Raw genomic sequence first — 18,348 nt, 5'->3', positions numbered from 1 at the left:
ATATAGACGTTCAAAAATAATCATAATAGCCTAATAAGAACTTAACAGAATGCTCTAATTGTGGGAAAGAGATACTAAAATTCCATAACTTTTCCAAAACTTTCATTGAATTTACAAAATTCCATGACTTTTCTAGGATTTCCATGACCCTGGGAAGTAACCCTGGTAATAACATTTTGGCAAATTATGGGATACAAAACTCCACCAAAACAACAACAACAACAACAACAGAAGCATTCTAGGGACGGATAAGTCACAAGGAGCTAAGAAGCCACTGTCCACTACTGTATCTGTACCTTTGAATGCCTAACTCCACGTCTGCTGCTACTGTGATGTCTCCTCTCTCTCTCCTCCCTCCTCTCTTTCTCTCCCTCCTTTCTCTCCTCTTTATTTGCTTTTTGTAAGTCTTCCGAACCTTCCTCTTGGTCGGTCATTTTGTCCTCTCTCTTCTTTCTTTTGTCTTTCTCTTGTTCCTTTGCTTTTCGTGAGTCCACGTCTGCATCTTGGTCTCTCTCCTCTCTTGCCTCCTCCCTCTCACTCTCCTTTCTCTCCTCTTTCTCCCGATCCTCTGCTTTTTGTGAGACTTCCAAACCTTCTTCTTGGTTGGACATTTTGTCTTCTTTCCTCTCTTTCTCCTCCCTCTCCTCTTTCTCTTCTTCCTCTGCATTTTGTGAGTCCATATCTTTGTCTGTCTCCTCTCTACCCTCCTTCCTCCCTTTCTCCTCTCCTCTTTTATGCGAGTCTTCCGAGCCGTCTTCCTGGTCGGCCACGTTGTCTTCTCTTCTCCCTCTCTCCTCTTTGCTCTCTCTCTCCTTTTTCTCTGTATCCTCATCTTCTGTTCGTGACTCCTCTGAACCATCTTCTTGGTCGGCCATATCGGTTCCTTTTGAGTTTTCTCCCACTTCTTGCTTGTCTTCCTCAATTTTCTCCTCTGATTTCTCTGTCACCTCATTATCATCGTCTTCTCGCATAACTCCCTCATTCAAAGCACATTCGTTTAGTTTATTTTCATCAGATTCTTGTACTTTTTGAACTTTCGAGACATTTAGAGTTTTTTCTGAATCATCGCTCCCAACTTGTACATTTTCACTATTAATTTCACTAGATTTCTGCTCGCTTTTCAACTCATCTGTAGTTTCGTGTTCTTCTTCCAAACTTGCTCTTTTCTGGTTCATTTCAGCTCGAGTTTCCACGTCTAGCGCCCCCCCTCTGCCATTTGAAGCAGCGTCAGAGCAGGCGCGTTGGCCTACGTGAATGTTTTGCGTTTCGTCGCCAGCGTCAAAAGTGTCTGAGCAGATTTTGCGAAGAGTTTTGAAAGAGGACGGTTTCTTTTTAAAAACATTTAGGAATTTGAAAAGAAAGGAAATTGGGTAAATGAGAGAAAAGAGTTAAAGAAAATGGATTCAAGATTCAAGATTGAAGATTCAGATGTTCTGTATAGCACTGTGTCTTACCGAGGGTCTGGACAGTGAATCTTTGATCTGTGTCTCTAAAGTCTGAACTCTTTCCTCCAGAATCTGGTTCCTTTGAGTCAGAGTCTCCATGGCCTCGTCCCGCGGCAATGCTTGCTGCTCCCTGAAAACAAAATATTATATTATTATTATTAGATAGACTGATTGATATATAGGTAGTCGCTATCAATGTCACTATTCATAGTTCTAAAGTTTTGCAAAATCAGATTACAGATTTAGGGAATAATTTGGAAAAAATATGACTGTTAGAAAAAAATGCAATTAGATAAGACTGAGATTAGAGTTGCAATTTATGTCTTAATAATAACAGAATTCTGTTCAACGTTCACATTTTAAACAAGTCCAGGAGAATTGACAAAAAGACAAAAATTATGAACCGACAAACAATAAAATACAAGAATCACATTTCAGAGTATGTTATGTTATGTTTAAACTACAGGATTCAAAGTTTTTTATGCAGAATAAGACAGGAGATGTGGTTATTTGTTAAGGAAATTATGGTACTTGAGAAACTGGAGCCTTTGTAATTTGCTAATTGCGTCCATTCATATTGTGAATTGGATCCGATTACGATTCATTTTGTGGGCCTATTTTAAACATGTTTACTTGGACGGTGAATTATCAGAGTTCACATAAGGACTTCTCTCCTGATTTTCCTTAATCAAAAAAACCCTGAAACACGTCCACTGTTTCCTGATGTGTTTTTATGATTATAGATAGTCTAATATCTGTCTCGTCTTAACAGATATGTCCTCCAATGACCCGGCTTCCATTTCCAAACACAATACAAGTTTATTCTCTTGACTTGGCCTCACTTAACAAAACAATATATAAGAAGTATTCAGAGGTGGGTACTACAGTTATATTTACTCAAGTAACTTTTTAAAGACATTTTGCTTTTCTGGTAGCAGACTTTTACTCCTACTTGAGTACTTTATTGTACAGTGTAACAGTACTCTTACTTGAGTAAAACTTTTGGTTACTCTTCCCGCTTTAAATCTACAAGTGACGATAAATATACCAGATTTGTGCATTATTTCATGTTTTGTCCTTCTAATTACATTAACTTCAAAAAAAAAAAAAAAATCTAATCTGATGTTACATCCCAACAATTACTCTTACATGAGGAGTACTTTCCACAAATATTGAGTCATTTCTTGGACCACTACTGAATATATTTTTTGGCTTCTTAATCCACCTCTGGGAGTATTCCTCGATTATTAAAAAAGTGGACATTAACAATAAACAGACAACAGTTGATAAAATGTATACTGATTGCAAGTAGGAAGCTCGACTATCTTGAGATAAAGCAGTGAGAGACAATTTATAACAATTACTTTTTTTAAAACATTCACATATGCTAAATTTTAAGATAAGAAGTAGCAGTTATCAGTAGGCCATAGAGTTTAAGTATAAAATGGCAAGTGTGGCTAATTTCTGTTCCGTTTCCTCATCAAAAACATTCTCCGAAATTGTGGTTGTCTTTCATTCACACACGTTTAACACACAAACCTGCATATTTAGGCTGAGTTCCTCCCTCACTCACAAAACTTTCTATTCCACCTTGTGATGTCATGTGGTAATACAGGAAGCACTGTGTTTTTAAACTCCACACACCTTCACTAGGTTACTCAAACATGTATGAATGAAACAAAACACAACTCCAGGTATGTTTTTGAAGAGGAAACAAGATTATAACAGACATTTTTTGAGGAAGCAGCAACATTCTAACATGGCTTAAACCTCACAAGAGTCAGTTTTGCATGATATAGGACCTTTAAATAAAATGCAGATTGTTGTAACGCAGTAACTTCTTGGATTTATCCACTAATAGAAAAGGATGGTCAGGTTCAACATTTGTAAATTCACCTTTTAGATATTTCATGACAAAGTACAATGTAATCTATAGGAAAAACAATCTATCTGGGAATATGACATCACCTCATTCTCGAAAATTAACAGTAGCATGTAGTATAAGTAGTATCATTATTAGTATAGTATAGTAGTAGTATAGTAGTAGTAGTAGTAGTATAAAGTACTTGATGTTGTTGATCTGTCCCTCCAGCTCTCTGTTCCTCTCTCTCAGCTCCTGCAGCTCGGTCTCTCTCTCCTCTGTTCGAACGCCCACCACATGGTCCACAGTCACTCCTCTGGACTTCAGCTTCTTCAGCAGCGAGGTCTTCTCCTGCTCCAGTCTGAAATACATGTAATATAGCCATGAAATCAATACTAAGAGCCATGTTTATTTTGAGCCTAAATCAAAAATCTGTCTTTCTTCATGCTTTATTAAAGGTGCCCTATGTATATTTCTATAGGCTTGTCCACCATCTATTTGTCTCCATGGAGCTGTTATTGCTTTGCTTAGAATGTTCCACAGCATGTCCATGAATTTATCTACCGCCATGGAGACATGCAAGTGACACCACCAGCTCAGTTTGCAGGTTAGATCTGTGGAAAGGCGAGCATGCTTACAGTAAGAATGCATGTTTTTCAAGGTATCTTCGAGCAATAAAAACATATGTAGTTTTTACATGCACTGGCTTCCTGTGGCTCAGAGGCTTTAAAGCGACTCTGCTTGTGTACGAGTCTCTCCATGGCCGAGCACCAAAATACATCTCTGACATGTTAGTGCCATATGAACCATCTCACACTCAGAGAAGCTCAGGGACCGGCCTCCTGCTGGTGCCCACAGTCAGGACTAAACACAGTTTTCAGGTTCATGCATCTAAAACCTATAAGAGTCTGAACATGAGACAGGCCTCTACTTTGACTGTGTTTAAATCAAGGCTCAGAACAGTTCTGTTTAGCTACATATGACTGAAAGGTTTTCATTTTTCATTCCGCACTCTTCTTCTCTCTGTCTTAATTTTATTTTTATGATGATTATTTATGGTTTGATTTGTTTGTATTTGTATATTGTGATTTTAATGTATTTCTTATTCCGTAAAGCACTTTGAATTACTCTGTGTACAAATTGTGCTGTACAAATACACTTGCCTTGCCTTAAATAAATGCAAAATTGATCTATTTAAAGCCATACTACAGAACATTTCAAGCTAAGCCATAGCATCCCCTTGGAGACAAGAGAATGGCAGATCTTCCACCAGAAAAGCTACACAGTGCACTTTTGAGGCTAATTAAGGAGTAGTAATTATAAAATGCTTGCAGTGGTAGTGTATAAATGTGTGTGAATGTGTGGTTTCTTGAAGTAAAGAGCTTTGGGTGCCTTGAAGGTAGAAAAGCGTTATATAAATGCATGTGACCATTGATTCTAGTTATACTCTTACATATTTGACATTACAGACCTGGAGTAGAGATCCTTCAGGGTGTTCAGCTGTTTGTTCAGACTCTCGTTTTCTCGTTCTTTCTCTTTTAACGTCAATTTGACTTTTTCCAGTTTGGTCTGCCACTTCTTCCCCTCCTCCCATCGGATCACCTCCTCTTTGGGCTGCTGCAAAAGTAAATCCAATGTTACAGACTGATTGCAAAAATGTAAAATTATGCAGTGTTCATTCATTAATTACAAATGCAAACCTTTCCAGAATCGTCTCTCACAGGTTTTGTTTCTCTCTTGTCCAGTTCTGACTCCAACTTCCGGATTTTCTTCTGTAGATTTTCAATGGTTTGGCCTTTACTGTCGCTGTCAGGCTGACTCTGAAAAAGTAACAAAAGCGTGCAAAAAATTAAATAAATAAAATACACAAACTCAAGCACAACTTCTCATTCTGCTTGATGAAGATATTATTGTCTTGATTAGAATGTTGCAGTAAATATTTATCTTGCATTTGTTCAATTACAGCTGTTTTTGTTGTCAGAATAATATGTTGAAAAACATGCATTCTTACTGTAAGTGTGCCCACCTCTCCACAGATCTGACCTGCAGATCTTTTGGCTAAATCAGTTTGTCTCTAATTTTGATGGTAAATGTAACAAAAATAATCTTTTCATATTTGCTTTAATGGCCAAGAAAAAAAGCAACTTTTTAGCCAGCAATAGACTAGAATAAAAGCATGTTTTAGGTGCAATAAAAACATTCACAAACATGTGTTCTTACTGTGAGTGGGCTTGCCTCTCCACAAACCTGACTCTTATTTGGCCTGGGGGATGGACTTCTCCTAGAAATGTTGTTACTCTTGCTATAATATTCCACAGTGCCACATAAAACATGTCATGGAGAATGTTCCACAGTATGGTTTTAAGTCTATTTCCATGGAATCAAACTGGTGATGTGTCACCTCCAAAAAGTTACATACTGTACTTTTAAATAACAAGTATTATTCATTATTTGATTTATAAATGCTCTTGGGTGCCTTTGCTTTGACATTTCGTGATTTGGAACTTAAAATTAACCTTAACAACTCCACTATACTCTGATCTGGTGCTGCTTGCCATATACTGGAAGAAGAGGGAATTGCCACAGCGAAAACAATTAAACTGTATAATGGGGAACATGTTTGGAGATTATAATCATGCAGCAGTGGTGAATGTGATTTGATGAATGCTTAAAATGAGTCTGGAGAAGATTTATGGTCTTAAAATGGCACAGGGCTTCTATCTATGACATCACAATCATAGGAAATTTCAAACAGGAATATTTGGTGAGGCTCAGCGGCAAAAGAGATGATGTGAAATACAACTCCAGGTACGTTTTAATGAGGCAACCATATTTTAACATGATTAAAAGCTAAAAAAAAAACAACTAATACATAACATCCTCCTGATGAACAAATGAAAACCTGTCTTTATTTTACCTGCAGTGCGTTGCTGAGGCGTTTGACCTGCTGTTTTAACTCTTTGCCCTCCCTCTCTCTCTCCTCTTTCTCCTTCTCCAGTCTTCTCTGAGTCTTCTGGCTCCTTTGCACTTCCTGGTTCAGACTCTCCACTTCCTCTTTCAGGACGGACTCACGGTTTCTGGAAGATTTCAGGTTGTCCTTCAGCACCTGCAGCTCTTCAGTCAGATCCTGCACCTGGGACTGAAATGAAAGACAAGATAAGATTTATTCAACTCAAAACAAGGGCTGGTAATTACAGAGTTTCTAAAATTTCAATGTTCAACACCAAGCTCACAGTACCTGGCAAACTTTTGCAAGTTTTAAGTTGTACTGATACGTAATTAGAAACTGTATATACATAAACATAACTAAACTGTTAGCCACCGCATTTGTACAGGTCTAAACTACAAGGTTAGAATAAGACAGACTCATCATATCACATGTTTATGTTGGTACCTTGAGGTCCTTGTTGTGGCGGTCGATGAGCTGTTGGACATTCAGACCTTGTTCTTTCTGAGCGGCTGCAGAGATCACCTGTTGTTCAGCGGCAGAGGTGAGCTCCGCCCTCAGCTCCAACAGCGCTCGGCTCAGACCCTGAAGGAGATGGGTCAGAGGTGATGGGACAGAAACAGGTGAGGGCGAACAGTTAGAACAGCTGTGTGGGAGGTGATACATGCAGTTAGTTCACTGTTAGCATTTGGCAGAATGTGGTTTCCAACTGGAGGCACCTAGTCACAAGCTTAGTCCAACCTGGTGTGTGGCTGAAGGAAAAATGACAGCCTCTCATAAACTTGGCCTGTTAGTTACTGGGTATCATTTTGAATTACGCTGATGGTATAATACCTGTTGTAAATATAAATAATTTCTAAACAGGAAGTAAATTTTGAAACCTAAAAATGTGAAACCAGTAAATTTTATTTTTATATTTTTAGACAAATCTTAAATATAATGTTAATTGTGTTTTAGTAAAATCAATAGTCTAACCTGTTATAGGCACTTCATAGAGTGAATAATGCCTTTTTGTCGATTTTATTTAAAAAAAAAACACTTTGAGAACTGTGTTGTTGCGATATATGCATTTTCTTGCAATATCAATGATTGCATCAGCCACTATTGTAATATTGATATTTCAACAATATAATTGTGCAGCCTTATTAATTACCTTGAGCTGTTTGTCCTTGTGTGTGATCTGCCCTTTGAGTCGCTCCACTAAATTCTTCAGGCTGTTGCTAGGAGACCGGGCGTTAGCCTCTTTTTGGACCTGGAGCTCAGTCCGGACCTGGACCAGGTCTGTTTCCATCTGTGTCATGTGATTCCTCTGTTCTTCGAGCTCACTGGTCAGAGCTTTCACCTGTGATGTGTAGTGCTCCTCCAGTCTGAAGAGTAAAACACAGAATGAAATTAAGAGGAGAACAATTGTGAAGATCAAAACTTGGAACTCATATTTTTACCATTAAAAAAAAAAAAAAATACATTAGTTAATTCCTTAGTCCTCTATGGGAATTGTTTGAGTCCCAAATAAGCACTGATGTATTACAATAACTTATTTTTTTTCTTTGTACTTCAACCAATGTGAGATAGAGTAAATGCAACTTATATAATATTTTAGAGTCCACATTCAGGTTGTTGGAAATGTCTCACTATGTAACTTCGCTGTCTCCATAGAGATGTTAGTGCTTTGCTTGGAATGTTCAACAGTGTCATGTTAAACATATCTATATTTATGAAGACAAGCAGGTGACATCACCAGACCAACTCAGGCCAGAAAACAGCTCTAATTAAAATCATACTGTGGAACATTTCAGACAAAGCAATACTTTGTCCATGGAGACAATCAGTTAGCGGACCCTACTACAGAAAAGTTACAAATTGTGTCTTTAATATGTGTAATTAAGCCCAAATCCATATATGTTATTGCTGATAACACCATTAGCACCCAAGTCTAATTTTAGTGTGTTAATATTGTCCAGTTTTTTTTAGACAATGGGAGGGAATTTTAGTCCATGGGGAGCACCATAGTCTCCTGTATATTAAGGGCCATAATGATTGGTTAGGCAGTAACATACATTATACATCCTGGAGTACTGACCTGTGTCTCTCCTCCTCGTGTCTCTGCTCCTGACTCTGCAGCTCTCTGTGGACTCTCTCCGCCTCGGCAGCTCTGAGCCTCAGCTGCTCTGTGACGCTCGACAGGTTCAGCTCCTGCTCTGATACTGTCTGCTCCAGTTCAGATAAACGCTCCAAGTGTTTAGAGTTAGGCACTTTCAACGCTGGCTTTTTTGTCAGCTCCTAGCAGAAGGACAGAAACAACATGCTCTCTTACATTAAAAACATGTCAATATTGTGATGGAAAGGGGTAACAAATCAGGTCAAACCATCTGCATTTTCCAAATCCTCAGTACCAAAATCACTCTACCAAATTGTTCTTAACTATTTAAATTTGAATCTAAAAGTTCAGATAACTGAAACTACGATGGCATTTTTTTTTGTACCAAAGCAGTGAGTTTGAACTGATCCAAGGAGCTGTCCATCTTTGAATCCAGTTTCTTATGAAGAGCCTTGAGTTCATCCTGGTGTTTCGTTATCATCTCCTCCTGCTCCTGTAGAGAGAAAATAAAGCAATCATCAATAATCATAATTATACAGGTAACAATATAATAATTATAAGAACAGTTTTAGAAGCAATATTAGGTCATTTCAATTGAATCTATAGTTCATTTTTATTTTTATTGTTATAGTTAGAATTTCAGTGAGAGCAAAACTCCACTCTGGTCTCTAAGAATTGTGAAAAGTGCTTATGAACTCATTGCTGTGAATAATTCAGTTTTTTAAGTTTTTAAAATCAGGTAAAGTGACTTTAAGACTTTCATGTAGTCAAACTACAAAAGTGTTTTGTTTTTTAGCTTGTACCTGCTGTGCCTGCTCCAGTTGTTTCTGGTACTTCTTGACGACCTCCTCCTTCTTGTCAAGTCGCCCTTGCAGGTCTCGGATGGTCTGCTGGGCCAGCTTTAGTCCTCTCTGGTCCTGGTCTCTGGTCCGGTCTTGGTCCTGGTTGAGTTCTGCGAGGAGCCTCTCTCTTTGGGCGGTGGCAGGGAGTCTCAGACGCAGCTCGTTTATGACCCGGTCTCTGGCGATCACGTTCTGTTCAGACCTCCACAAGGCCGACTCCTTCTCCTTCAGTTTCTGTAATAAAACAACAGATTTTATGGAGATGATAAGGTGCAATGTTTCTTCAATAAAGTATGGTTAAAATAATGATATCTGTGCAATCCCTCAAATATCCAGGTAGGTTCCACCACGAAACTTAATTCTGTCAACCGAACAAAAAATGTGGAGTGAATGTGTTTTGCCACTCATCCTAAAGACTTCTTCATAATATCTGCCTGAAGGGAGGAGCTAGCTAACCTGAAACAATTTAAAAGTAATAGTAGTAGTAGTATTTCACAGTGCACATTTTAAACACATACAGGGAATTAACATTTTAGACCAGAATCTGAACTGCTACACATCTACAAAACATGTTTGTAGAAGTCTAGGAAATTGAGTTACATTGTTTTCGATTTGCTAATTGCAAAAAATGTCAAAAATTCAAGAGATTTAATCTCCATCTAAGCATCTAAATTTGAACTGACTAAGTTTTATTAATTTACTATTTTCCGATACACAGAATACACAGAGCTCTACCTCGTCTAGATTCTTGCAGGTTGCCTGGAGGTCCTTGATGGTTTTTAAATGTTCTCTCATTTTCTCTAGGGAGAAGTCCAACTGATGAGCCAGAGGCAGAGAGGGGTCAGGGAGGAAACCACTGTCTTCTATCTGAAATACAACAAAATAAAATAAAGGTTAAGCTACATCTTAATTTATCACTTGTGAAGAAAATTCATGCTCTGCATTTGACCCATCCTTCAACTAATGTCGCTGGGGCAACCAGGAGCAGTGAGCTTGATCTGTGGTTCATGTTTTGGGTTGAGGGCCCAGAGGAAACTCACCTACACACAGGGGGGACATGCAAACTCTACACAGAAACACCCAGGTGAGTCAGGGACAGATTCCGGAATGTTCTTGATGTGAAGCGTGAGCGCTAGCCACTCAGCAAATAGGCCACCAAAATAAAGTACATTTACATGACACTGCTCCATCTGACTCTCTCCTCTGTATTGTACGTCATACATTTCATATCCCGAGATTGACTGTCCCTCTTTAGTACCATATATTCACTGTCCCTCCTCACATTTACATATAGATTTTTCTCTGTACCTTCTGAGCGTTGCTGAGCAGTTCGTCCTGGTGTTTCTCATATTGGTCGAGTTGTCTCTCCAGCTCCAGCTCTCTCTGGTCCCAGGCCAGCTGCCTCTCCTCCAGAAGCTGACACACAGACAATAACAAAATAAAACATAACACAACAAGGTGAAGGTGAATAATATTTTTTGTTATTAAAGGGTTTGTAAAGATTTTTGGATTTATAGGATGCTTGAAAAGCTTTAAGAAAGTAAAGGTTAACAGCTGCAAACAGTTCATTTTATTATAACATTGATTATTGAGTCTAGCTTTGTATTTGTATGTTTAATCACAAATTGCATCAAATATGTAAATAATGTCTCAATAATCTATCATAACGTAAGACTACCAGTGTGTATCTCACTAAATGCCAGCCATCGCTAACACTATTAAAGTGAGATGTGTTGCCACTAAAAAAAAGAGGAAATTGTAAACATGTTCATTGTTTTCAACTGATGGACCCGAACGTGACATCACACTTAACAACTTTATAAGCAAGTACTGAGATCATAGTGCGGATATGTAAACTGGAGCTGTTTCTCACCGTGTTTTGCTGGACCATGTCCTCTTCCAGTCTCTGTATGTTCCTCTCCTGCTCCTGAACCAATCTCTTGAGGAAAAGAGTCTCCTCTTTTTGAACCAACAGCTCACGGCTCCTCCTCAGCTCCTGCAGACGAGCCTCCTCCATGCGCCGCTGCCACTCCATCACCTGAGGAAATCAAGTACCCAAATGTTGCTAATTCATATGATAGAAATCTAAGCTGTGTGGAAGTATACATATAAATTAAATACATTCTCAGGGGTGGGGGGTCTGTCTGAAACACAATTTGATCATAAAACCTGTGTTAGGTGGAACTACAGCTGATTTGTGATCTGATTTGTGCTGTTGTGTGTGTTGAAAATTCCACCATAGACATACATGCAGTACCCCCCAGCATCATGTCACTGCAAAAAATCAATACCTAAGGCTAGGTAACGGTAGCATTTAAATTAAACATCTGTTTGTTGTAATATAATTCTAATAACACACTAAAGAGTGAAGTTACTTTAATGAGGCCATGGAACCTTATGTTTTGAAAATTTGACTGAAAATGTTTCTTTAATGTCACCCAAGGACAATATAATGTTTTGTGCGTGCTTTGTATATTTTCTATTCAGTTTGAGTGACTTTACTAAACAAAACTAAATAACAGCTTAGCCCTGTAGTTGTTGCAGATGCTGGTGTAGACTTTCATTTGTGGCTGTTTTTCATTACACAATATCATTTGTTTTTAGAATGAAAGTATGTATTTTTATTGGACAAGGATGAAAGTTGTATATTTATCTCTTGGAAAAAGCAGTCCCAACAGATACAGAAAATATGCAGATTCATATCAGCCATGTTAAGATCAAATATGAAACAGAAAGTATAACAATGAAGTAGGCTCTTGCATACATCTGAATATAATAACAGTGGTCTCAGATATTGAATTTGTTTACTTTGATAGTAGTTCAGGTTTTTTTTTAACTGTAGTTCATGTACACTGGTGATTTGTGTGAATAGGTTTGCCAGAAAATCAGAAAATAATACAGTAGTTTGTTTTAAATTGTTAATTGCTATGGTAACTTAATTTCTCATCATTCTGAAATCCATGGATATGAAAACTAGTATTGAAACTACAGATGTTCATTTAACAATACTGAAAGAATCTGACACACAGGGATATAGGAGAATGGGAGGACATCTAACACACATGCTTTACCTTCTGAGCTCCTTTAGCGTCCTTTAGAGTGGATATAAGCTCCTCCAGGCCCTTCATCCTCAGCTCCAGCTCCTGTGCTCTGCTCTCCGCTTTCCTCCTCTCCTCTTCTGCTCGTCTCCTCTCCTCCGCTGCTCTCCCTTGCTCCTCTTGCATCTGCAACAGGGATATTATGTTTAGATACATTCATTCAAGGCACTTTAAGGTAATAACCATCACCAATGCCATACATTTTTATATGTACTTGAGCAATATTGTTCTGAACCTAAGGCTGTAGTAAACTAAAGACATTTTTGGTCTATTAACGACATGTTCTACCAACTGATTAGTCGATTAAAAAGGGGCGTGGCAAAAGCTAAAAGTTATCGCCATGTACCTGACCCAGACTACACCTACAAGTGGGTTCATGTTAACACAACTATTTATGCAAAAGTACTAGAACTAGCCTTTTTACATATAAATACCAAATAATACCAAATCTTCAGCAAACTCACAAACTCCTCCTTTCTGCTGTTTCATACAAATCATCTTAATTGATCTAAATATGTATTCTATGGCTATAAGTCCACATAGAATACAAATGTATGATAACACCAAAACTCACACAGTATTCTAGAGCTAATTAAGGGATAGTGGTGTTAATACAACAATACAATGCAAGAATACAAAACTTTTTTTTTTTATGGCCAATGACAAATGTTTAGAAACCAATGGCTCATAAGTGTGCAGTTATCTATTTCTATTAAAGTTTGTATTAAAGTCAAATAAAGCTTTATGTGTATTTTTTAGGCAGCAGATCAGCCAAAACAAAATATCGGCCTTGGCTGAAGATGGCGATACGGAGACAGGCCATACACTAATAAGCGTGAACTATCTCTAATCCATGTACCTGGACCAGGGTTACAGCAAACTTCTCCTGCTGTTTGAGAGGCAGAGCTCCAGAGAACTGCCTCCTGAGAGATTGCACGGTTTGGCGAAGGTGTGTGCAGCGGTTTCGGGCCTCTTGTCGAGCGAGGAAGAGGGCATGTTCACTCTGGTCCTGTTTCTGTTCGGCTCGGAGTCTCTGGACTTCCAGCTTCTGCACAGAGGACAGTGCCGTGTGCAGACGGCTCAGAGCAGATGCTTCACTGAGCTGCAGAGACACGATGTGCTGGTGCAGTTTGGCGATCAGGGACTTCTCATCAGACTGGGACTGAGAACACACAAGGAATGTTTACAGATAGGCAGATTATGATTTAGTATTTTATATTTTGGCTTAAAGAAGTAAATTAACTTATCTGCTTCCTCTATTCACATTTCATAGCAACTGGTTAAAAATAAATGTAAGGATTGTATATAAAGGTGCACTGGGTAACCTGCTCATCTCTATAGAAATGTTGTCACTTTGCCTGTGTTTGCAAAACATTACATTTTGCATTTATTCAATTACACAAATCTTTGCTCAAAAATATCTTGAAGAACATACATTCATACTGTGTTAGTAGGATTGCCTCTCCACAGATATGACCTGTAACTTGGTCAGGTCACCTGCTTTAAGGTTGAGGTACACTTTATTGTTTTCTTCATCTGACCCATCCTTCAATGCTGCTGTGACAGCTCATCAGGAGTTGTGGGACCTATCTCCATGATCTTGTTGCTAGGCTTGATCAAGACTCCCTTGGTGGATTTTAACTATTACATGTGTTTTTGTCTGTCTCCATATGGATAGGTAGGCTTAACACCATACTCCAAAATATTCTAGTCAATGTCATAAAAGCAGATAGCGAGCCTTCCACCAGAAAAGTTACACAGTGCACCTTTAAGAAAAAATACTACTGAGTTTGAGGAAAGAGCATGTCACCAAACCCATACAATGATAAATGTAACCTTTTTCCATCTCTGCACACTGACACATCCATATCAAATAAACAGGAGTATTTCCGTTCATCATGTTACCTGCAGGTCTAGTATCTGCCTCCTGAGAGACTCCATCTCTCTCTCTTTACTCTGATGTTTGGCCTCAAGCGCTGAGGCCTGCAGCATGGCCACATCTGATACCTCCTGCAGCCTATGGACACACAGCGACACAGGACACAGATGTTTTGGTTCATCCATGTCCACATATCTGCACTTAATATGATCATATCAAGATGAATAAGTTCATAACAAATAATGATACGATTCAACATCTGTAGATAAGTTTGGAGATTTCTTTCAAAAACAGTGAAACTCCATATAGGCCCCTGTCCTCCATCTGAAATTAAGACTTCATCAAACTCTACAACGTGAATGCTGCCCACATTGCTTATGTTCAGATTCATTGTGCAGTCCTATTTATAATGCATATGGTATAAACATACTTGGCCACTTCTTCTCTCAGCAGAGCCTCAGTCTTCTCCAGTTCGCTGACTCTTGCTCGGTCGGCATCACTCACAGATTTACTCACACAGTTCGACAGCTCGTCTCTCAACTCACGCTCCAGACGCTGCAAATCCATGTTCATCTTCGTCAGCTGAAATCAAAACAGAAAGGAACCATCAGATACAAGCTTTAAAGTTGAACTAAACACCTAAACTCCGCCTACAACTGCATTTCAAATACAGCAGCTTAACTGGGCAGCATCTGGAAGAGTAAAAGGAAAAGTTAGAGGGGAGAAGGGGCAGGGTCTAAAGGTATAAGGCACAGTGTGATTAGTTGAAGATTGGTATATACATATCAAACTCCGCCCCTGCAGCCAGACTGTAGTCAGGGCAGCCCTGTGTGATGTCACTTAGAACTTGAAATAGCAGAGGGCATCACAGAGTTTTTGACTGTTTTAGACCAGAAAGCTCCAAATGTACCTAGTTGGCACTAAAATGGCCAAAAAAGAACTAGGGACAGCAGACAATGCTATTAAAACACCATATACACAGTTTAGTAGCGTAAAAATGTGGAATTACTGTTAAATTCCACATTAAAGTGCCTATGACAGGTAGAGCTGCCAGTTTTGGGAAAAAAAAAAAAAGGTTTAATAATAGGATTCTGTTCACATTTAAATACTTCAAGAAAAACTGACAAGAAGACTGAAATATGAACTGACAAAATAATACAAGAATCTTACAATCTCACAAAACATCTTGCCTATTATTTACTCTAGTTTTGTCAAATGAAGGTTTAAACTGAACAATGCCTTTTGTCTCTGCATTTTGGAGGGAATTTGAAAACATAAGTCGTGATATACCAGTTAAAACCTAGTGCTGTGCTCCGATTCCAATACCACACCTTCTTTAGACAATAGAATACGATTTTCAGCATTAAATTATAGTACTTTCTTTTATGATGGTCTTATACATGTGTAATCCCTCAGTGGTCCAGCTAGGTTGCATAGTAGTCCATTGGCATATACTAGTCTATGTGCTCTTATACTTGTTCTGATACAGCTCAGGATTATTCTAATTTATTTTGTTTACTTATTATAATTTATCTAAGGACTAAGGACTTTCTAATCTAATTTATTATATGCTAGTCAGGAATGTTTAATTGTGAGCTAAATGTGACATTTTTAGATACCCGCTCAAATGTGTATCTAGTCTCGGTACTAGTTTTAATAACGATACTCACCACGACTTCCTGTTTTATGTAGCTTTCTTCTCAACTTTTCACCAAACTGACACTAAACTGATGTAAAACTATGATAAATATTTACCACACGTGCTATCACACCAGACCACCACGATTCAAATTTGTCAGCTGTAATCAAAGCAGATAAGGATACAGGCTTTAAAAGGGAAAAACCACTCAGCACTGAATGTGTGTGAATCTGGCAAAGAAGACTCAAGTCAACAGAACATGTAACAAGTTCACTGACCCAAAATATTTAACAAAAACAGAAACGCTGATGTAATATGAACCCAAATTTTCCCAAGCTAGGTCCAAGATCAATAAGGCTATGCAATTTTTATTTATTTCTGGTACATAGCAACTTTCCTGCCATCTACTCTTCTCTATGGAGAGATTATGTCGTTGCCTGGAATGCTCTGGAAAGTTCCACAGTATGGCATTGAACTTTAATGTCTTGAATGTATTCAATTATAATGATTTTATTGCTTAAAAAAGAGATGGTAACACTTTATAATAACTACACCTTATTTATCGTTAATAAAGCATGAACAAAGACTTAATTAATAATGATTCACGCTTAGTAACTACTTAATTACTACCTGAATTAGCACTTAACTTGCACTTAATTCACCTGTGCTGTAAATAGTAACTTAATACTTCTTAATTACTCATGAACTAACCATTTGCATGTTTACAAATGCATATTTAAGTACACATTTGAGCATTTATTAATGATTAGTAAGCTATGAGAGAATGATTTACTAATAATACAATGCAATGATCATTCAGGCAGCTGTTATCTGTTAGTTAAGTCTTTCTGAGAGCTTTTCTAAAGTGAAGGCTAATTATGCTTTATTAAGCATTTGTTAAGGTTGGTCAAATTCCAGAGAAACAATAATGCATTACTAGTAAATCATTCTCTCATGGCTTACTAATCATTAATAAATGCTCAAATTTGTACTTAAATATACATTTACAAATGCACACACATATGTTAGTTCATGAGTAATTAAGTAAGAAATACTTATGAGTAACTATTTACAGCACAGGCGAATTAAGTGCAAGTTAAGTGCTAATTCAAGTGGTAATTAAGTAGTTACTAAGCGTGAATCATTGTTAATTAAGTCTTTGTTCATGCTTTATTAAGGCTAAATAAGGTGTAGTTATTATAAAGTGTTACCATCACCAGAGAGATAATTAAATGCCATACTGTGAAATATTTCAGGTTCATCTCTACAAATAATCAAGATGCTCTGAATATGTAAGGCAAGTGAGGAATAACTTTGGACCACTACAAAATAAAATGTATAGTTCTGTTTTTTTTTAAGACAGTAAAAATCAGGCACAGCGCCTTTCATTTCTTATTGTGTAATTTATGACAATGCGCTTATCATAACTAAAATTATTGCATTATTTCTATTGACAAAAATAAAAATAAAACATACATATTCAACAATCAACTGCAACCAAAGAAAAATTATTTGAGCTGACATTGCTATTTGTAGGAAAATTTCTACACAATGCTGTCAAATCCTACTTGTATCACCGATTTAGAAAATAAAATTAGAAGTAATTACAGCACAGTGGGCGTATACCAGCAGGGGCGAAAATGGGTGTTGATCAGCAAAATGGCATCTTAAAAATAAGTGATTAAAGATTGCTCAAACAAACATGCATGGATTAGTCCAAATACAACTTTGGGTGAGTAAATGGTGAGGAGAAACAACTATAGCATGGTTAAAAGCTCTGAAAAGTCGATTTTGCATAATAGTATAATGCACATGATTCATTTGGCATCATATCACTTGGCTGCGATATCAAACATACATGAATTTGTACTATAATTTTTGATATTTAGTAGGTTTCACAGAGCAGCATAAAGGAGCTGGCAGATAAGAGCCTGTAGATTAAAAAAAAATGTGTGGAAAATGGCTCAAGACGTGTGAGAATTTGGCTCTGGTTGGTTCACTCACACAGCATCACGTAGTTAATGTTTTTGAAATAAGAGTTGCCAAAAAATGCAGAGTTAGACAAATAAAAATCCCTCTGGTGGAAAGCCTTAAAAGACATTGGCAACTAGCGGTTCATTAACCGTCTGCCTGTCCATGAGCTGAACTTTATGTAAGTGAGGAATATATGAAAGTGCGTATGACAACTTAGACTGCTCAAGTTAGCATTATATTTAAAATCTGACTAAATATCTTGTCTATTTTTTTAAACTTGTAATTTTACTTCCTGGCTGGACACGAGCAGCAAGATGTGACACATGTAAAGGTAATGATGCATGTGAGGTAACTGGTAACTGGGATCTTTCCCACCTCTAACTTTAAAAAATCCCCTGGAATGCTGCTAGAAATGCTTGTGAACCGGGAGGTGATCTGGGGACAAGTTAGAGTGTGAAGTATTACAACAATGATAATCACCACAAAAACTGGCTCTGAGGTTAACGCCACATAAAGGAACATTTGATCCAGGGTAAATATGATAATATTCTGTTATTTCACATGT

At 37.7% G+C, this 18,348-nt stretch overlaps 1 protein-coding gene across 1 annotated transcript in view; it reads right to left on the bottom strand.

Moving 5' to 3' along the window:
- The window catches only part of cep290 (centrosomal protein 290), a 59,377-nt gene that overhangs the window by 10,228 nt on the left and 30,801 nt on the right, over positions 1–18,348 (bottom strand). Inside the window, exons 27-43 of the mRNA XM_055155479.1 lie at positions 14,601–14,752; positions 14,197–14,308; positions 13,151–13,453; positions 12,265–12,417; positions 11,067–11,231; positions 10,502–10,609; positions 9,929–10,060; positions 9,155–9,427; positions 8,737–8,844; positions 8,334–8,533; positions 7,407–7,620; positions 6,701–6,838; positions 6,224–6,445; positions 5,007–5,126; positions 4,778–4,923; positions 3,512–3,667; positions 1,455–1,575 (exon numbers count right to left, since the gene is read on the bottom strand). Of these exons, the coding sequence (XP_055011454.1) occupies positions 1,455–1,575; positions 3,512–3,667; positions 4,778–4,923; positions 5,007–5,126; positions 6,224–6,445; positions 6,701–6,838; positions 7,407–7,620; positions 8,334–8,533; positions 8,737–8,844; positions 9,155–9,427; positions 9,929–10,060; positions 10,502–10,609; positions 11,067–11,231; positions 12,265–12,417; positions 13,151–13,453; positions 14,197–14,308; positions 14,601–14,752 (2,823 nt within the window). The remainder of the gene's footprint in view (positions 1–1,454; positions 1,576–3,511; positions 3,668–4,777; positions 4,924–5,006; positions 5,127–6,223; positions 6,446–6,700; positions 6,839–7,406; positions 7,621–8,333; positions 8,534–8,736; positions 8,845–9,154; positions 9,428–9,928; positions 10,061–10,501; positions 10,610–11,066; positions 11,232–12,264; positions 12,418–13,150; positions 13,454–14,196; positions 14,309–14,600; positions 14,753–18,348) is intronic.

The sequence above is a fragment of the Boleophthalmus pectinirostris genome, unplaced genomic scaffold (genome assembly GCF_026225935.1).
Source record: "Boleophthalmus pectinirostris isolate CB_2022bp ecotype Guang Dong unplaced genomic scaffold, ASM2622593v1 HiC_scaffold_2, whole genome shotgun sequence".
NCBI lineage: Eukaryota > Metazoa > Chordata > Actinopteri > Gobiiformes > Gobiidae > Boleophthalmus > Boleophthalmus pectinirostris.
This window is presented reverse-complemented; position numbering and strand designations above follow the sequence as displayed.